This window comes from Oncorhynchus mykiss, chromosome 28, assembly GCF_013265735.2.
Source record: "Oncorhynchus mykiss isolate Arlee chromosome 28, USDA_OmykA_1.1, whole genome shotgun sequence".
NCBI lineage: Eukaryota > Metazoa > Chordata > Actinopteri > Salmoniformes > Salmonidae > Oncorhynchus > Oncorhynchus mykiss.
In genome coordinates, this window is record NC_048592.1 from 32,279,369 (window position 1) to 32,292,656 (window position 13,288).

The 13,288-nt window shown below is 42.4% G+C and overlaps 1 protein-coding gene across 1 annotated transcript; it reads right to left on the bottom strand.

Annotated features, from left to right (window-relative positions):
• Positions 1 to 1,534: 1,534 nt before the first annotated feature.
• Positions 1,535 to 12,825, bottom strand: LOC110509000 (lactosylceramide 1,3-N-acetyl-beta-D-glucosaminyltransferase A-like). Its single transcript, XM_021589932.2, has 2 exons — positions 12,628 to 12,825; positions 1,535 to 4,395 (listed from the first exon to the last, which is right to left on the bottom strand). The coding sequence occupies exon 2, from the start codon at positions 4,061 to 4,063 to the stop codon at positions 2,912 to 2,914; it is 1,152 nt and encodes a 383-aa protein (XP_021445607.2). The 5' UTR covers positions 4,064 to 4,395; positions 12,628 to 12,825; the 3' UTR covers positions 1,535 to 2,911.
• Between the last annotated feature and the right edge of the window lie 463 nt (positions 12,826 to 13,288).

The window sequence follows — 13,288 nt, forward strand, 5'->3', positions numbered from 1 at the left end:
CCATGAGACAAACTCCGCCTACCCGGCGGACCGGCAAATCTGTGAATAAATCGAGTGTACCTATTGTGCTGCCCAATCAGATAGCTCAAATCACCGTGGCTACAGCGCTTCCATGACTCTGGCTACAGCCAAGTTTAGTAGGCTACTAGCTTATGTCAGATTTAATAACTTTTAAAACCATGGCCACAGAGAGACTGTCAACGAATACAGAAAAGAGCTGCTGTTTTTCTGAGTGAGTTCATGTTTATATTCAGGACTGTCACAGTTTTTATTCAACACTATTACAAAACGCGCTTCTCATGCTGCAGCTGCAATGAATGAGTAGCCAAGTATCGATAGCCCTGCGTTTTATTATTATGAGCAGCTTGTCATATTGATTTTAATATTAAGGAATATTTAACATTCTCTGGTCATAGGAACAGCATTAATTTGTTCATGAGGCAGATACGGTGCGACTTGAATTTCACCATTTGGTGGAAGACGGTGTCCCCTCTCTCTGATCAGTCTCACCGGAGGAAAGGAAGGAGAGAGCAGGGACCGTGAGAGGAGGTTGGGAAAAATTGTTTTGAACGGCCATTCCAAGTCGGAAACTCGGGCATCTTTCTGGAGCTCCGACTTTTTGACCTTAAGATAACTAGCGTCGTAATTTGACCTCCTTGAACATCAGGTGCAGGTACCATCAGTCCAGTAAAATAAAAAGCCATTTATTTCAATTCATGCTCCACAATGGTAAACCAACTGATCTATTTTGTTATCAAAGCTCAAGTTTTGAAATGTAATATGGTCGATTAACAATATTGGTAGGCCATCATATAGCCAATATGCTGTGATAATATATTCGGCCTACTGCCAAAACCTCATTCCTACACAACTGTTTGTAGGAATGAGAATCTGAGCAGTAGATCTCAGCTTGCTTTTTGACTGCAAAAGTGATCTTGACTCAGAAAAGGTTGGTGACCACTGATCTAGAATGTCATTGTATGCTGTAGTGTTAAGATTTCCCTTCATTGGAACTAAGGGGCCTAGCCTAAACCATGAAAAACAGCCCCAGATCATTATTCCTGCTCCACCAAACTTTACAGTTGGCACTATGCATTGGGGCAGGTAGCGTTCTCTGCCCAGAGTCCAATGGCGGTGAGCTTTACACCATTCCAGCCGATGCTTGGCATTGTTCATGGTGATCTTAGGCTTGTGTGCTGCTCAGCCACGGAAACCCATTTTATGAAGCTCTGTTCTTGTGTTCATGTTGCTTCGAGAGGTAATTTAGAACTCGGTAGTGAGTGTTGCAACCGAGGACAGATGATTTTTACGCGTTTCAGCACTCTGCGGTCCCGTTCTGTGAGCTTTTATGGCTTACCATTTTGCGGCTGAGCCGTTGTTGCTTCTAGACGTTCCCACTTCACAACAACGGCACATACAGTTGAACACTCTAGCAGGATAGACATTTGACGAACTGATGGTGCCACGTTGAAAGTCACTGAGCTCTCGGTAATGCCAATCTACTGCCAATGTTTGTCTATGGAGATTACATGGCTGTGTGCTCGATTTTATACACCTTTCAGCAATGGGTGTGGTGGAAATAGCCGAATCCACTAATTTGAAGGGGTGTCCACATACTTTTGTATATAGACACTGGCAATGAGGCATTTGTTTGCTTAATATTCTCATCTTGCCCTCAATAGTGCACAGCTATAATGATTACAATTATGTAATTTACAGGCTTATGTTTCATTATATTAAATATTTCTACAGACGTACATCCTGGAAGAACCTCCACTGGCTTGTATATCAAGAGTGAACTCATGTCAACAGCCATCATGCAGAATGTCCACAGGAACACAACCCAGAGCTTTGTGGTGAGGCTTGTGTGTCACTCATCTAACCCACTCCCCCCACCCACTGCTCAACATACAGTTGCTATGGTGAAGAGAGAGAACCCATGAAAGGGGTTGGATATGATCTGTGGTTCAACAACCTTTCTCTGAGATGAATTTGTTTCACAGTTAGTCTATATCACCTAATTGTTTGTTTCTTATTTGCTTTGCGACAGGTTGAAAAGGCTTCCTATATGTTTTGGTTAGGGTTTCCAAATGTAATACAAAGAAATTGCTTGAAACAAGCTGTATATTTCCCACCTGCATCCTCCTTTAATTTACAGAAAAATTCATTCATGTTCATTTAAATGTTCATTAATGATAAGAGATCAGCTGATATGCATAATACTTTTAATCTCTGTGGAATTTTCCACCTCGTAACAGACACTTTTGGCACTCACACATGATAACCCATCCCTGTCATGTAGTCTGGGTATGCCAACCACGGGCACAGTATGTCACTAGTCACCACTAATAACTCAAACATATGCTACACATTAATGTACTGCTTCACCTAAGACAGTTGCCACCGTATCTTCCTTTTAACTTTAGCAAACCTTACTGTGAAATGACAGACTATGAGCCAACTGTATCCATCCACAGTTAGTTTTAAACCACAGCAGCATAACCAACAGAATAACAGAATTTTAGGCCATTCTCTCAATTAGTTTAATGGAAGGAGATGTGGGTGCGGAAATTCACTTAGAATCCTATTTGTCATCCTTATCTCTGGATAGCATCTCCTCATTCATCACATTCAGTCTCTGCTCTTCAATACATTGTAAAGATATTAAGAATTGGACCACTGCTGGCCATATAGATATACGGTCACTATAAAGCCATAGAGAGAGGTCACTGTAAAACCCAAATTTACAGCAATAGATATGACTCATGAGTATCTTACTCCATCAACACAAAAAAACAGGCCTTCCCTCCTTCATCCTTTTCAAATGACCGGAGACCGATGAAAGAAAAATTTGGTACAAAATGATCCCTCGCTCTATTTTGGACCAAACACAGTACATAGGTTTACTGTACTACAACAAGGCTGCCTTGCAGGGGTAGCTGTTGAAGAAATAAGGTCTACAGAGAAGGGTGAGTTTCACAGCTGTGCAATACAACCTCCCAAAGAGTCCTGACGTGACCCGTTTGACCTCCGGATTCGTGGCGGCTTTCCAGAGTTCGTATATGTCGGCCACGTGGCCGTGCGACGTCATCATCTTGTCGTAGATGCACAGGTGGTAGGGCGCCTTGCCCTCACCTGAGAAGTACACATGCTCCTGCGGCAACACACCCATGGCGTTGGCGCAGATGCCCATGAAGACATCGTCGATGTACAGCGAGGCGTTGAGGGTCAACGAAGCCTGGTAGATTTTGTTTGCCACGTCTCTAGAGACAACGTAACCCGCCCCTGCCGTGTAGTCCGGGTATGCCAACCACGGGTACATCTCGTATGGGACATAGTACTTGCTTTCCTTCCGGCGGATGGGTGGCGCGCCTCTGTGCACGCGACCGATCCAGAAGTCTGTAACGCCCTTCCTGTCTATGTCCTGAAGGTAGCGCACCAGGTTGGGCATGTGCACGAAAATGTCATCATCAGACGTCATGAGGAAGCGGGCGTGCGGGCAGTAGGCGTGCGCCCACCGAAACTGTAGCAGAAGCTTGAGGGTTAGGTTGTGGAACGAGTCCACAAAGTCCTGCTGGACCAAGTCGCCATTCAAGCGGTCTTCACGGACAAGGTTGTCCTGGGTGCCCCCTCGGCTCCTCCGAGTATGGGCAGCTTCCTGCTGCTTGGGGAGGCCCAGCACAAAAACCACCTTCACCGTCACCCCCAGGGTCTGGTGGATGTAGGTCTCGTTGCCCCACGTAGACCGTATGGCTCGCCGTCTCTCAATGTTCTCTGGGGAGGACTTGACTAGCAGCAGCAGTAAAACATTCTTCTCTCCTGAGCACTTATACGGGTGGTTGAGCAGGTAGCGGTGGTTGCTGAACATCTGGGCCTCCTGCCGCGGGATGGTGAAGCTCTTGTTGATGAAGGTGTAACGGTTGACCAGGTAGCGGTAGGAGTAGGCCTTGACGTGGCTCACCACGCTGCCATCCCAGCACACCATCACCACCGACAGCACCAGGCACGTGGTCATTAGCTGCAAGCACTGGCACTTGCGGATCCGCCGAAGATTCACAAACATACCGGAAAATTGGTTCTAGAAAATTCCGGGGTTCTTCCTTTGTCAAGTCTGAGCGGTGGTGGCGGCAGTGATGTGTGTCAAGAGTGTGTGAAAGAGTGGCTGCACAGGCAGTTGTCCCAGTGACTGTGCATAGCAGTGTGTGTGTTCCATCCTAGGTATCCCACATGGAGCAGGAGGCATGGGTGTGTCAGGGAGAATCACATGAGGAGCCACCCGGAAACCATCGCCTCCGTCCGGCAAGTCACTCACACTCCTGTTGTTACTGACTCACACACAGCCGTCCTCATAGTTGCTCAGACTCATCCAGCATCCCCAGGGTGCCGAGCATTGCTCTGAAATGGAACAGAGAGTACACGTTTTACTCTAATGGCCCAATGTGGTGAGAGTTAAGTGTAATAAAATCCTCCTTAGAGAAAAGCAGACAAACCGATCAATCAACTAGTCTGAAACGGAATTTTACAATTTTGCCTTTGGGTGTGATAGAGTTCTTAAACATCTGGTAACTGTTTACGTTAGACTGCTGTTCTACCTGTATAGTTACTCTGTAATTACTCTAACTAGAATGTATTAAGTTCTTAATACAATGTTATTTAAAGATGCAATATGCAGAAATCGCTCTGCCATTTCCTAGTTGATAAAATTCTAATAGTTTGCCTAACTTCAGTTGTGACAAAACAAGCAGTCATTGTGAAGAGACTCATTGCACCATCTAAACCACTGAACTATATTATACCATCTAAACCACTGAACTATATTATACCATCTAAACCACTGAACTATATTGTACCATCTAAACCACTGAACTATATTATACCATCTAAACCACTGAACTATATTATACCATCTAAACCACTGAACTATATTATACCATCTAAACCACTGAACTATATTATACCATCTAAACCACTGAACTATATTGTACCATCTAAACCACTGAACTATATTATACCATCTAAACCACTGAACTATATTATACCATCTAAACCACTGAACTATATTATACCATCTAAACCACTGAACTATATTATACCATCTAAACCACTGAACTATATTATACCATCTAAACCACTGTGAAATATATTTTCCATAACCAAAAAATATTGTATTTTCAGCTGTTTGAAGCTGTTGTACAAAACCCAAAGTAAAAGATGCATAAACTAAAGAACAGGATGCATAGAAATAGCGAATGATGAGAATGAAAGCTCTATAACTCACATATTTCTATGTGCATTTGGTCGGTCTCCCTTAAAAAAGTTACATATTGCAGCTTGAATACAACATCATTACTAGAGCAATTACAACACAGGTACAAAAGCAACTTATTGTAAAGACTTGACTATTCTTTTTTTAATGTAAAGTTGTAGTATTTACTCTTATTTAGCATAGTTTTTGCTTCTATAATCTCCATGATTTTTTAAAAAGCTAGTCGGGCTAATAAAGTGTCATAATGATGAATTGTGGGGCCATTTAGTCATGCAGGCACACAGATACATGTTTCATTGTCCAAGCCACGGCATGTATGTTAAGGTAATATATATTGAGCTGTGTCTATTCTGACTGTGTCTAATAGTGTAATGGTCATAAATAGATTTCCTGCCAGGGCTTTCAAGGATGATTCATTACTGGGGAGGTTAACATGCAGTAGTGATGTCATTAACAAAACCAATAATGAAAACAGTACCTCAACAAAATAGTATGATGAAAAAAAAAATATATATATATACATACATACATACATACATACATACATACATACTGTGGGAAGAAAAAGAACCCTTTAAAATTACCTGGATTTCTGCATAAATTGATCGTACAGTTGTATCTGATCTTCATCTAAGTCACAATAATAGACAAACATAGACGAACCCTTGTATTTAATAACAGGTTGACCCTCCTTCGGCAGCAATAACCTCAACTAAACGTTTTATGTAGTTGCGGATCAGACCTGCACAACGGTCAGGAGGAATTTTGGACCATACCTCTTTAAAAAACTTTTAGTTCCACAATATTCTTGGGATGTCTGATGTGAACCACTCTCTTGAGGTCCTGCCACAGCATCTCAATCAGGTTGAGTTCAGGACTGACTGGGCCACTCCAGAAGGCGTATTGCGTCTGTTCTGTTGTTGATTTACTTCTGTCTTTTGGGTTGTTGCCCTGTTGCGTCACCTAACTTCTGTTGAGCTTTTAATTGGCGAACAGATAGCCTTACATTCTCCTGCAAAATGTCTTGATAAACTTGGGAATACATTTTTCCATCTGAGGGCCTGGACAGTTTGCTATGAGGCAGCAAAGCAGCCCCAAACCATGATGCTCCCTCCACCATAGTTTACAGTTGGGATGAAGTTTTGATGTTGGTGTGCTGTGCCTTTTCTTCTCCACACAGTGTTATGTGTTCCTTCCAAACACAACTTTAGTTTAATCTGTCCACAGAATATTTTGCCAGTAGTGTTGTTGAACATCCAGGTGCTCTTTTGCGAACTTCAGATGTGCAGCAACGTTTTTTTTTTGACAGCAGTGGCTCCTTCCATGGTGTCCTCCCCTGAACACCATTCTTGTTTAGTGTTTAATGTGTTGTAGACTCAACAGAGAAGATAGCATCTTCCAGAGATATCTGTAAGTTTTTAGCTGACACTAGGATTCTTCTTAACCTCATTGAGCATTCTGCTCTGTGCTCTTGCAGTCATCTTTGCAGGACGGCCACTCCTAGGGAGAGTACCAACAGTGCTGAAATTTCTAAATTTCTAGACAGTTGGTCTTACCGTGGACTGACTTAGAGGTACTTTTGCAACCCTTTCCAGCTTTATGCAGGGCAACAATTCTTAATCTTGGCTCTTCTGAGATCTCTTTTACAGTTTATATGCCTTTACTTTTCAATGTGGACCAATTTATCAGTAGATTCTTAAACGCTATGATCCAATGATTGTTCCATAGGGTTGTGTTTTTAGGGAGTGATATGTTCTTAGCTTTATCCTTTGAAACTTCACATGTGAAAAGTTTCTGGGGATGAGCGTGCACATCTTCAATATGTACACAGAGTTCCTCTTTAGTGCATTTAACTAGCCTATGTATTGCAAGTAAAAGCCCTGGGTGGTGGCGTGTTGATTCAATTCCATGTCTGGAAGGTTAAAACCACTGTTACAAGTATTGTTTTTTCCAATTATATTTTGAGGCTGCAGGTTAGCACGTAAGGCATGCCGATTGGTGTCACCTCGTTAGTCAGCACACCTGTGCTGGCCTGTCCATATCGTTAGTTGAAAGGTGTTTCACCTGTGCTGATCTGTCCATATTGTTAGTTGAAAGGTGTTTCACCTGTGCTGACATGACATTTAAGAGTGACTGGCCCAGTGCTTCAGTTGTCTTGAAAGATGTGGGGGGGGTCAACACCTTTAGTTGGCGCTCCCTATTTGATTTCTGGATAAACATTCCTTTGTCTGATCTTCCCTGTTTTTTATTTTGCTAAACTTTTTGGTTTGCTTCCTGTCTAAGTTTGTGTGGGCAAATTTAGTGGGCGTTCACGGTGGGTGTCTTTTAGGCCATAGTTCTTGCTATGCAATTTTCAATGAACACCCCTATGAGAGTCTTTTTATAACCCCTCCTTAAACCCCCACCTGTTTTGGTTGTTGTCGGTGACTTTGTTAGTTCCCTTTTCTGTTTGAGTGACCTGTTTGGTTTTCTTTCTGGGGGAACGTAACACCACCCTCAGACTTAAGGTGTAGAACTTTCCTTTTTATTCTATTTTTATTTGCCCATATAAAGTCTTATGATAGAGTATACTTTTTTTATAAGAATGTCTTCGGTGTGATAACCGAGAAATCAATTAACAACTTCGAGAGCCATGCCATTCTGAAGAGGAAATATTCTACTTGTAAGATTTCTGGGAAGATTTTTTTTCCATTTAATTAGATCTGCTTTCATATTGTTGAGTAATGAGACACATTTCTTTATATTTGTTTGTCACTTATTTAGCATCCTAAGTATTTTATATATTTGTTTGTGGTCCACTAAAGGATTGCTGTAGATCATGAATGTTTGTTTTTCCTATTGCCATTATTTTAGGGTTTTCCAAGTTAATTTTATATCCTGAGATTTGAGTATTCTGAAACTATATTTAGCAAGAGTGGCATTGAGTTTTCAATATGGTCAGGTATATCAGGAGATAGTTATTGTATACATTACATATATAGAGCATGTGGGCTGAGCAAACATTTAACAGAACACACAACACAAAAATCTAGCAATTATTTGTACTTTGACGCACTTTTAAACTCCAACTCCTCTCATAATGTACCGAAAATCTGTGGATTATTGTACATACATTGGAGGAAGACTGTCAATTAAGGGTGCGTTTGTAAATTTACTCTGGCCATCTAATCTGATTTCAGAGTACTCTCGTTTGACTGTGTCAGAGTGCAGAATAATTGATGAATTTACGAATGCTCAACACCCGTTGAATACGGCCAGTGCCGGTAAACATCAGTAAAACAAAGCGCACTTAAATTGTTGCCAGCAGCACAGTTAGTCACCAACGCTCTGGATAACATGAAAGCAGCCTAACCAGCTCTGCTAGGGTGCGTAAAATGGTCAGTGCGGTTCTCACATTCGTGTCTGGAAGTGGCTAGCCAACGTTAGCCAGTTAGTTTGACTGCTGATGTGAGGTCAGAACGCTCGGATCAGCCCTCCTCCTCGGCCAGCGCGTCTAGAGTGTGCATTCTGAACGCTCCAAGAGCGAAACACTCTGGACAATCTGACAATGCTCGGGAATTTATGAAAGCCCAGAGCGCACTCTGAGCGCACTGGCACTCCAGATTGAATTTACGGACACACGCTGAGTATTGTGGTCAGGTAGCCTAGCGGTTGAGAGTGTTGGAGCAGAAACTAAAAGGTTGCTGGTTCGAATCCCTGACATGACTAGGTGAAAAATCTGTCAATGTGCCCTTGAGCAAGACACTTAACCCTAATTGCTCCTGTAAGTCGCTGTGGATAAGAGCGTCAGCTAAATTACTAAAACGTAAATTAAAATATAGTGGCTGGTGGGGTTCTACTTGGGGAGAGTGGGTCCACTGAGAGACTGAAGTGAGATGAGTCGAGGCCCCCCACACACCTCAGAGAAGCTGCCCTTCCAGTCACCCAATCCCTCTACACCTGTTTTAAATCTATAGGCTTATCATTTAAACTAAATCAGTTTCATATCATAAGAACAAGTACTTCTGTTGCGTGCTTCTCCTCTGATTTCCTAGTGTGGCTTTGTGTGACATTAGCTGAGAAGTCCAAAATGTGGCCGGTGAATGGTAAAATGGTAAAAGCCAGCGCAGCAAATGTGGTGCCGGGGGTTCTCCCATAATAGAGGGGTTTATGGCGACGATCCATCGAAACTCCTGAGAGCTGCGGAAAGTGTTCGGTACACAATGGAGGGCATCAGGATAGCTATGGGAGCACAATGACAGTGAGAGAGCGGGGATGAGAATAGGTTGTTCCTGCCCGTTTGGCCTGGGTATAAACCAAGGGGGATCATGGATGGGCCTGGGACTCCCAGCACATCACCAAGCTGCTTCCCCCCCCCCCCCCCCCCCCCAAGAGCTTTTATCATTAGCTACCCACTGCCTAATAGGGTCACTCGCTCAGAATCTTGTATCTATCTCTGTCTCCTCTCTCCCCTCTCTGTGTCTCCCTCTCTCCATCCTTATCTCTTCCTGTGTCTCCCTCTCTCCATCCTTATCTCTTCCTGTGACTCCCTCTTTGCCTGAGTAAGAAGAGGTATTGCTGTCTTGTCTAAACCTCAGCTTCCCCCAGCCACCCCCCCCCCCCTCGTGTGTTAATGAGAATATTGACTGTCTGTGTGTTACAGTGAAGTCCACGCCTGCATGAATCTGTGTTTACTAATTAAGTGTCATTTTCTCATAAAGGACAATTGTTCAAGAAACAATCGTCTGCAAATTTTCTGATTCAAGTAAATCTGGAGTAAACTGGAAAGGAACATTCAGTTACACTACTCCACTCACCACCGCTTACCGTATATGAAACTGGGGTCATTTTGCATTGGTAAATTAAACAACAGTTAGAAGTAGAGACATGCTAAAATAAATGGCTCTGGATATCAGTATTGTCTTACTTTGATGTATTCATTTCTGCTTCATGTATGTGTGTGTGTGTACTGTTGTCTGACATAAGACACTGATTATAAACTGGGTGGTTTGAGCCCTGAATGCTGATTGGCTGACAGCCATGGTATATCAGACCGCATACCATGGGTATGACAAAACATTTATTTTTAATTTTTAAACATTTAATTTTTAATATAATTACGTTGGTAACCAGTTCAGAATAGCAATAAGGCACCTCGGGGTTTATAGTTTATGGCCAATATACCACGGCTAATGGATGTTTTTAGGCACGACGCAACAGCCGTGGTATGTTGGCCATATACCACACCCCCTCGAGCCTTATTGCTTAAGTATACTTCCCAGGCACTTAGGTATTCCATTGTAAATACAAGGCTTTAATGGCTTTCCTGCCAATGGTGTCATGGCCACGATACCATGTCCATCTAACAAAGACAAAGGTGTGTCTCCCCTCTCAAGTCTCATCATTGACATCTGCCAGTAAAACTGCCTATTTGTTCTGCAAGTTTTCTTGTTGACTGTTGAAAGTCAAATATGCTTTACCTCACAGGTGTGTTTGGTTTGTAATGTGTTGTGACCCATACCTTTACTTAGGCTACTTTCTACTAATGTTTAACCTCTTAAGTAATTATTTGTGTGTGTGTATGTATATATCTTTTTTTAACATTTTAGTCATTTAGTCTGACAGTTAGGGCATTCATCTTAAGGTACGGTAACTTGGTAGGAAAACCACATCACAGTCATAGTAAGTCCATTTTTCTTCAAGAAAATAGCTATCAACAAGGTCAGAGCTAGTAAGGGGAGAAAAAAGTTGGGCAGATGGATCCTGTTCTTGTTAGACTTCAGTGCAGCTTTTGACATTATCGATCATAGTCTGCTACTGGAAAAACTGATGTGTTATGGCTTTACACCCCCTGCTATAATGTGGATAAAGAGTTACTTGTCTAACAAAACACAGAGGGTGTTCTTTAATGGAAGCCTCTCAAACATAATCCAGGTAGAAGCAGGAATTCCCCAGGGTAGCTGTTAAGGCCCCTTGCTTTTTTCAATCTTTACTAACGACATGCCACTGGCTTTGAGTAAGGCCAGTGTGTCTATGTATGCGGATGACTCAACACTTTACACGTCAGCTACTACAGCGACTGAAATGCCTGCAACACTTAACAAAGAGCTGCAGTCCTAAATATTTCCAAAACTAAAATCATTCTATTTGGGACAAATCATTCACTAAACCCTAAACCTCAACTACATCTCATAATGGATAATGTGGAAATTGAGCAAGTTGAGGTGACTAAACTGCTTGGAGTTATCCTGGATTGTAAACTGTCATGGTCAAAACATATTGATACAACAGTAGCTAGGATGGGGAGAAGTCTGTCCATAATAACGCGCTGCTCCGCATTCTTAACAACACTATCAACAAGGCAGGTCCTACAGGCCCTGGTTTTGTCGCACCTGGACTACTGTTTAGTCGTGTGGTCAGGTGCCACAAAGAGGGACTTGGGAAAATTGCAGTTGGCTCAGAACATGGCAGCCCAGCTGGCCCTTAAAAGTACATGGAGAGCTAACATTAATGACATTCATGTCAATCTCTCATGGCTCAAAGTGTTTAAAATACTAGGACACAGCTCGGACACCCATGTATAGCCCACAAGACATGCCACTAGAGGTCTCTTCACAGTACCCAAGTCCAGAACAGACTATGGGAGGCGCACAGTACTACATAGAGCCATGACTACATGGAACTCTATTCCACATCAGGTAACTGATGCAAGCCTTCAGTAGTCCTGTATTAGCAGTCTGATATAGCCCTCGTTAGGGCGAAGAGACCTGTATCTTGTCAGTATATCCATAATATTTGCTCCAGCTAAACTTAGAGGACCGTAGGCCTAACTACTTTCAAAAAGCATGTTTTAAAAAATATATAAATATTTTGTCACCAGGTCGGTGCAGTGTAATATGTTGTTCTGATGACAAATAAGCAAATGGCGGTATTAGACTGAAAGATTATAAGGTAATTTGGTCAAATTTATGAGCCTCTCCATGCTTATTAGTTGTTCATTCAACATATTTGCTGCTACTGCACTCAATCCCGTTTTAACCTGTTTATTTTCCTGTTTTACTGGTTTAGATCAACCAGAAACATTTCCTTGGCTAAATATTCTAAGATTTTCATAAAAATGCCAAATATGTGGAGGCAAAAAATAGTTGGGTAGGTGCAGCGGTCCGGAGCGCATGGAGTTTGGCTCTGCCACTTCTCACAATGGTGCTCTTTTAGTAGTTAGATCAAAGCTGAATCAATGTCTTGGAAGATCACATAATATATCATTAGTATTCTACATAAAATAACGAAACATCTTCCCGCCGCTATGGTCACAAGTCGTATAAATAGATCTCAAACTGGAAAGAATCACTGCCGAGCACGCGCCACAACACAGCACTTACCGCTGTTATGTATAACATCCCATTGTCAACCGACTCCTGTTGAGTTCTCCCCTCCTGAACAGATTCTCTCCTTGTATAGCTCTGGAAATGTTTCTGTCTTACTCTCCCTGGAGTGGAGTCACACACACACACACACTCCTCTTTCTAGAAGCAGCAGCGGCAGCAGCTGCCAGTTCAACTGAGTGTGTCAGCATCACTCTGTCAAGAGTGTGTGAATACGGCTCTCTGCTCACTCCCCGCCCTCACACACTGTGGGGGTGTGTAGACAGGGAGGTAGGAAGCCATATGAGGGAGTGAAAGACTCTTGAAGTGCTTGCTTCCACCTCAATATTTTCAACCAGAGGTTTTCCCCTGACGATATCAAATCCATAAACATGTCCCTAGATCATCTATAGTACCTATCTTTTTATTAAGAACAAATTCTTAGTTACAATGGCAGCCTACCGGGGAACGGTGGGTTAACTGCCTTGTTCAGTGTCAGAACAACATATTTTTTTGACATTGCCAGGTCCGGGATTTGATCCAGCAATCTTCCGGTTTGGCTACCTGCCGCCCCAATCATATAGAGAAAGTCATCTATCATATAGTAAAAGTAAAGACAAAGGAAATTATCTGAGTTTCCCAACAAATAATACTGATCTAATATTTTTTTTTTTTAAGA

Excerpts from the sequence above, each read along its gene's own strand:
- LOC110509000 (XM_021589932.2), bottom strand. The coding sequence starts at position 4,063 with ATGTTTGTGAATCTTCGGCGGATCCGCAAGTGCCAGTGCTTGCAGCTA.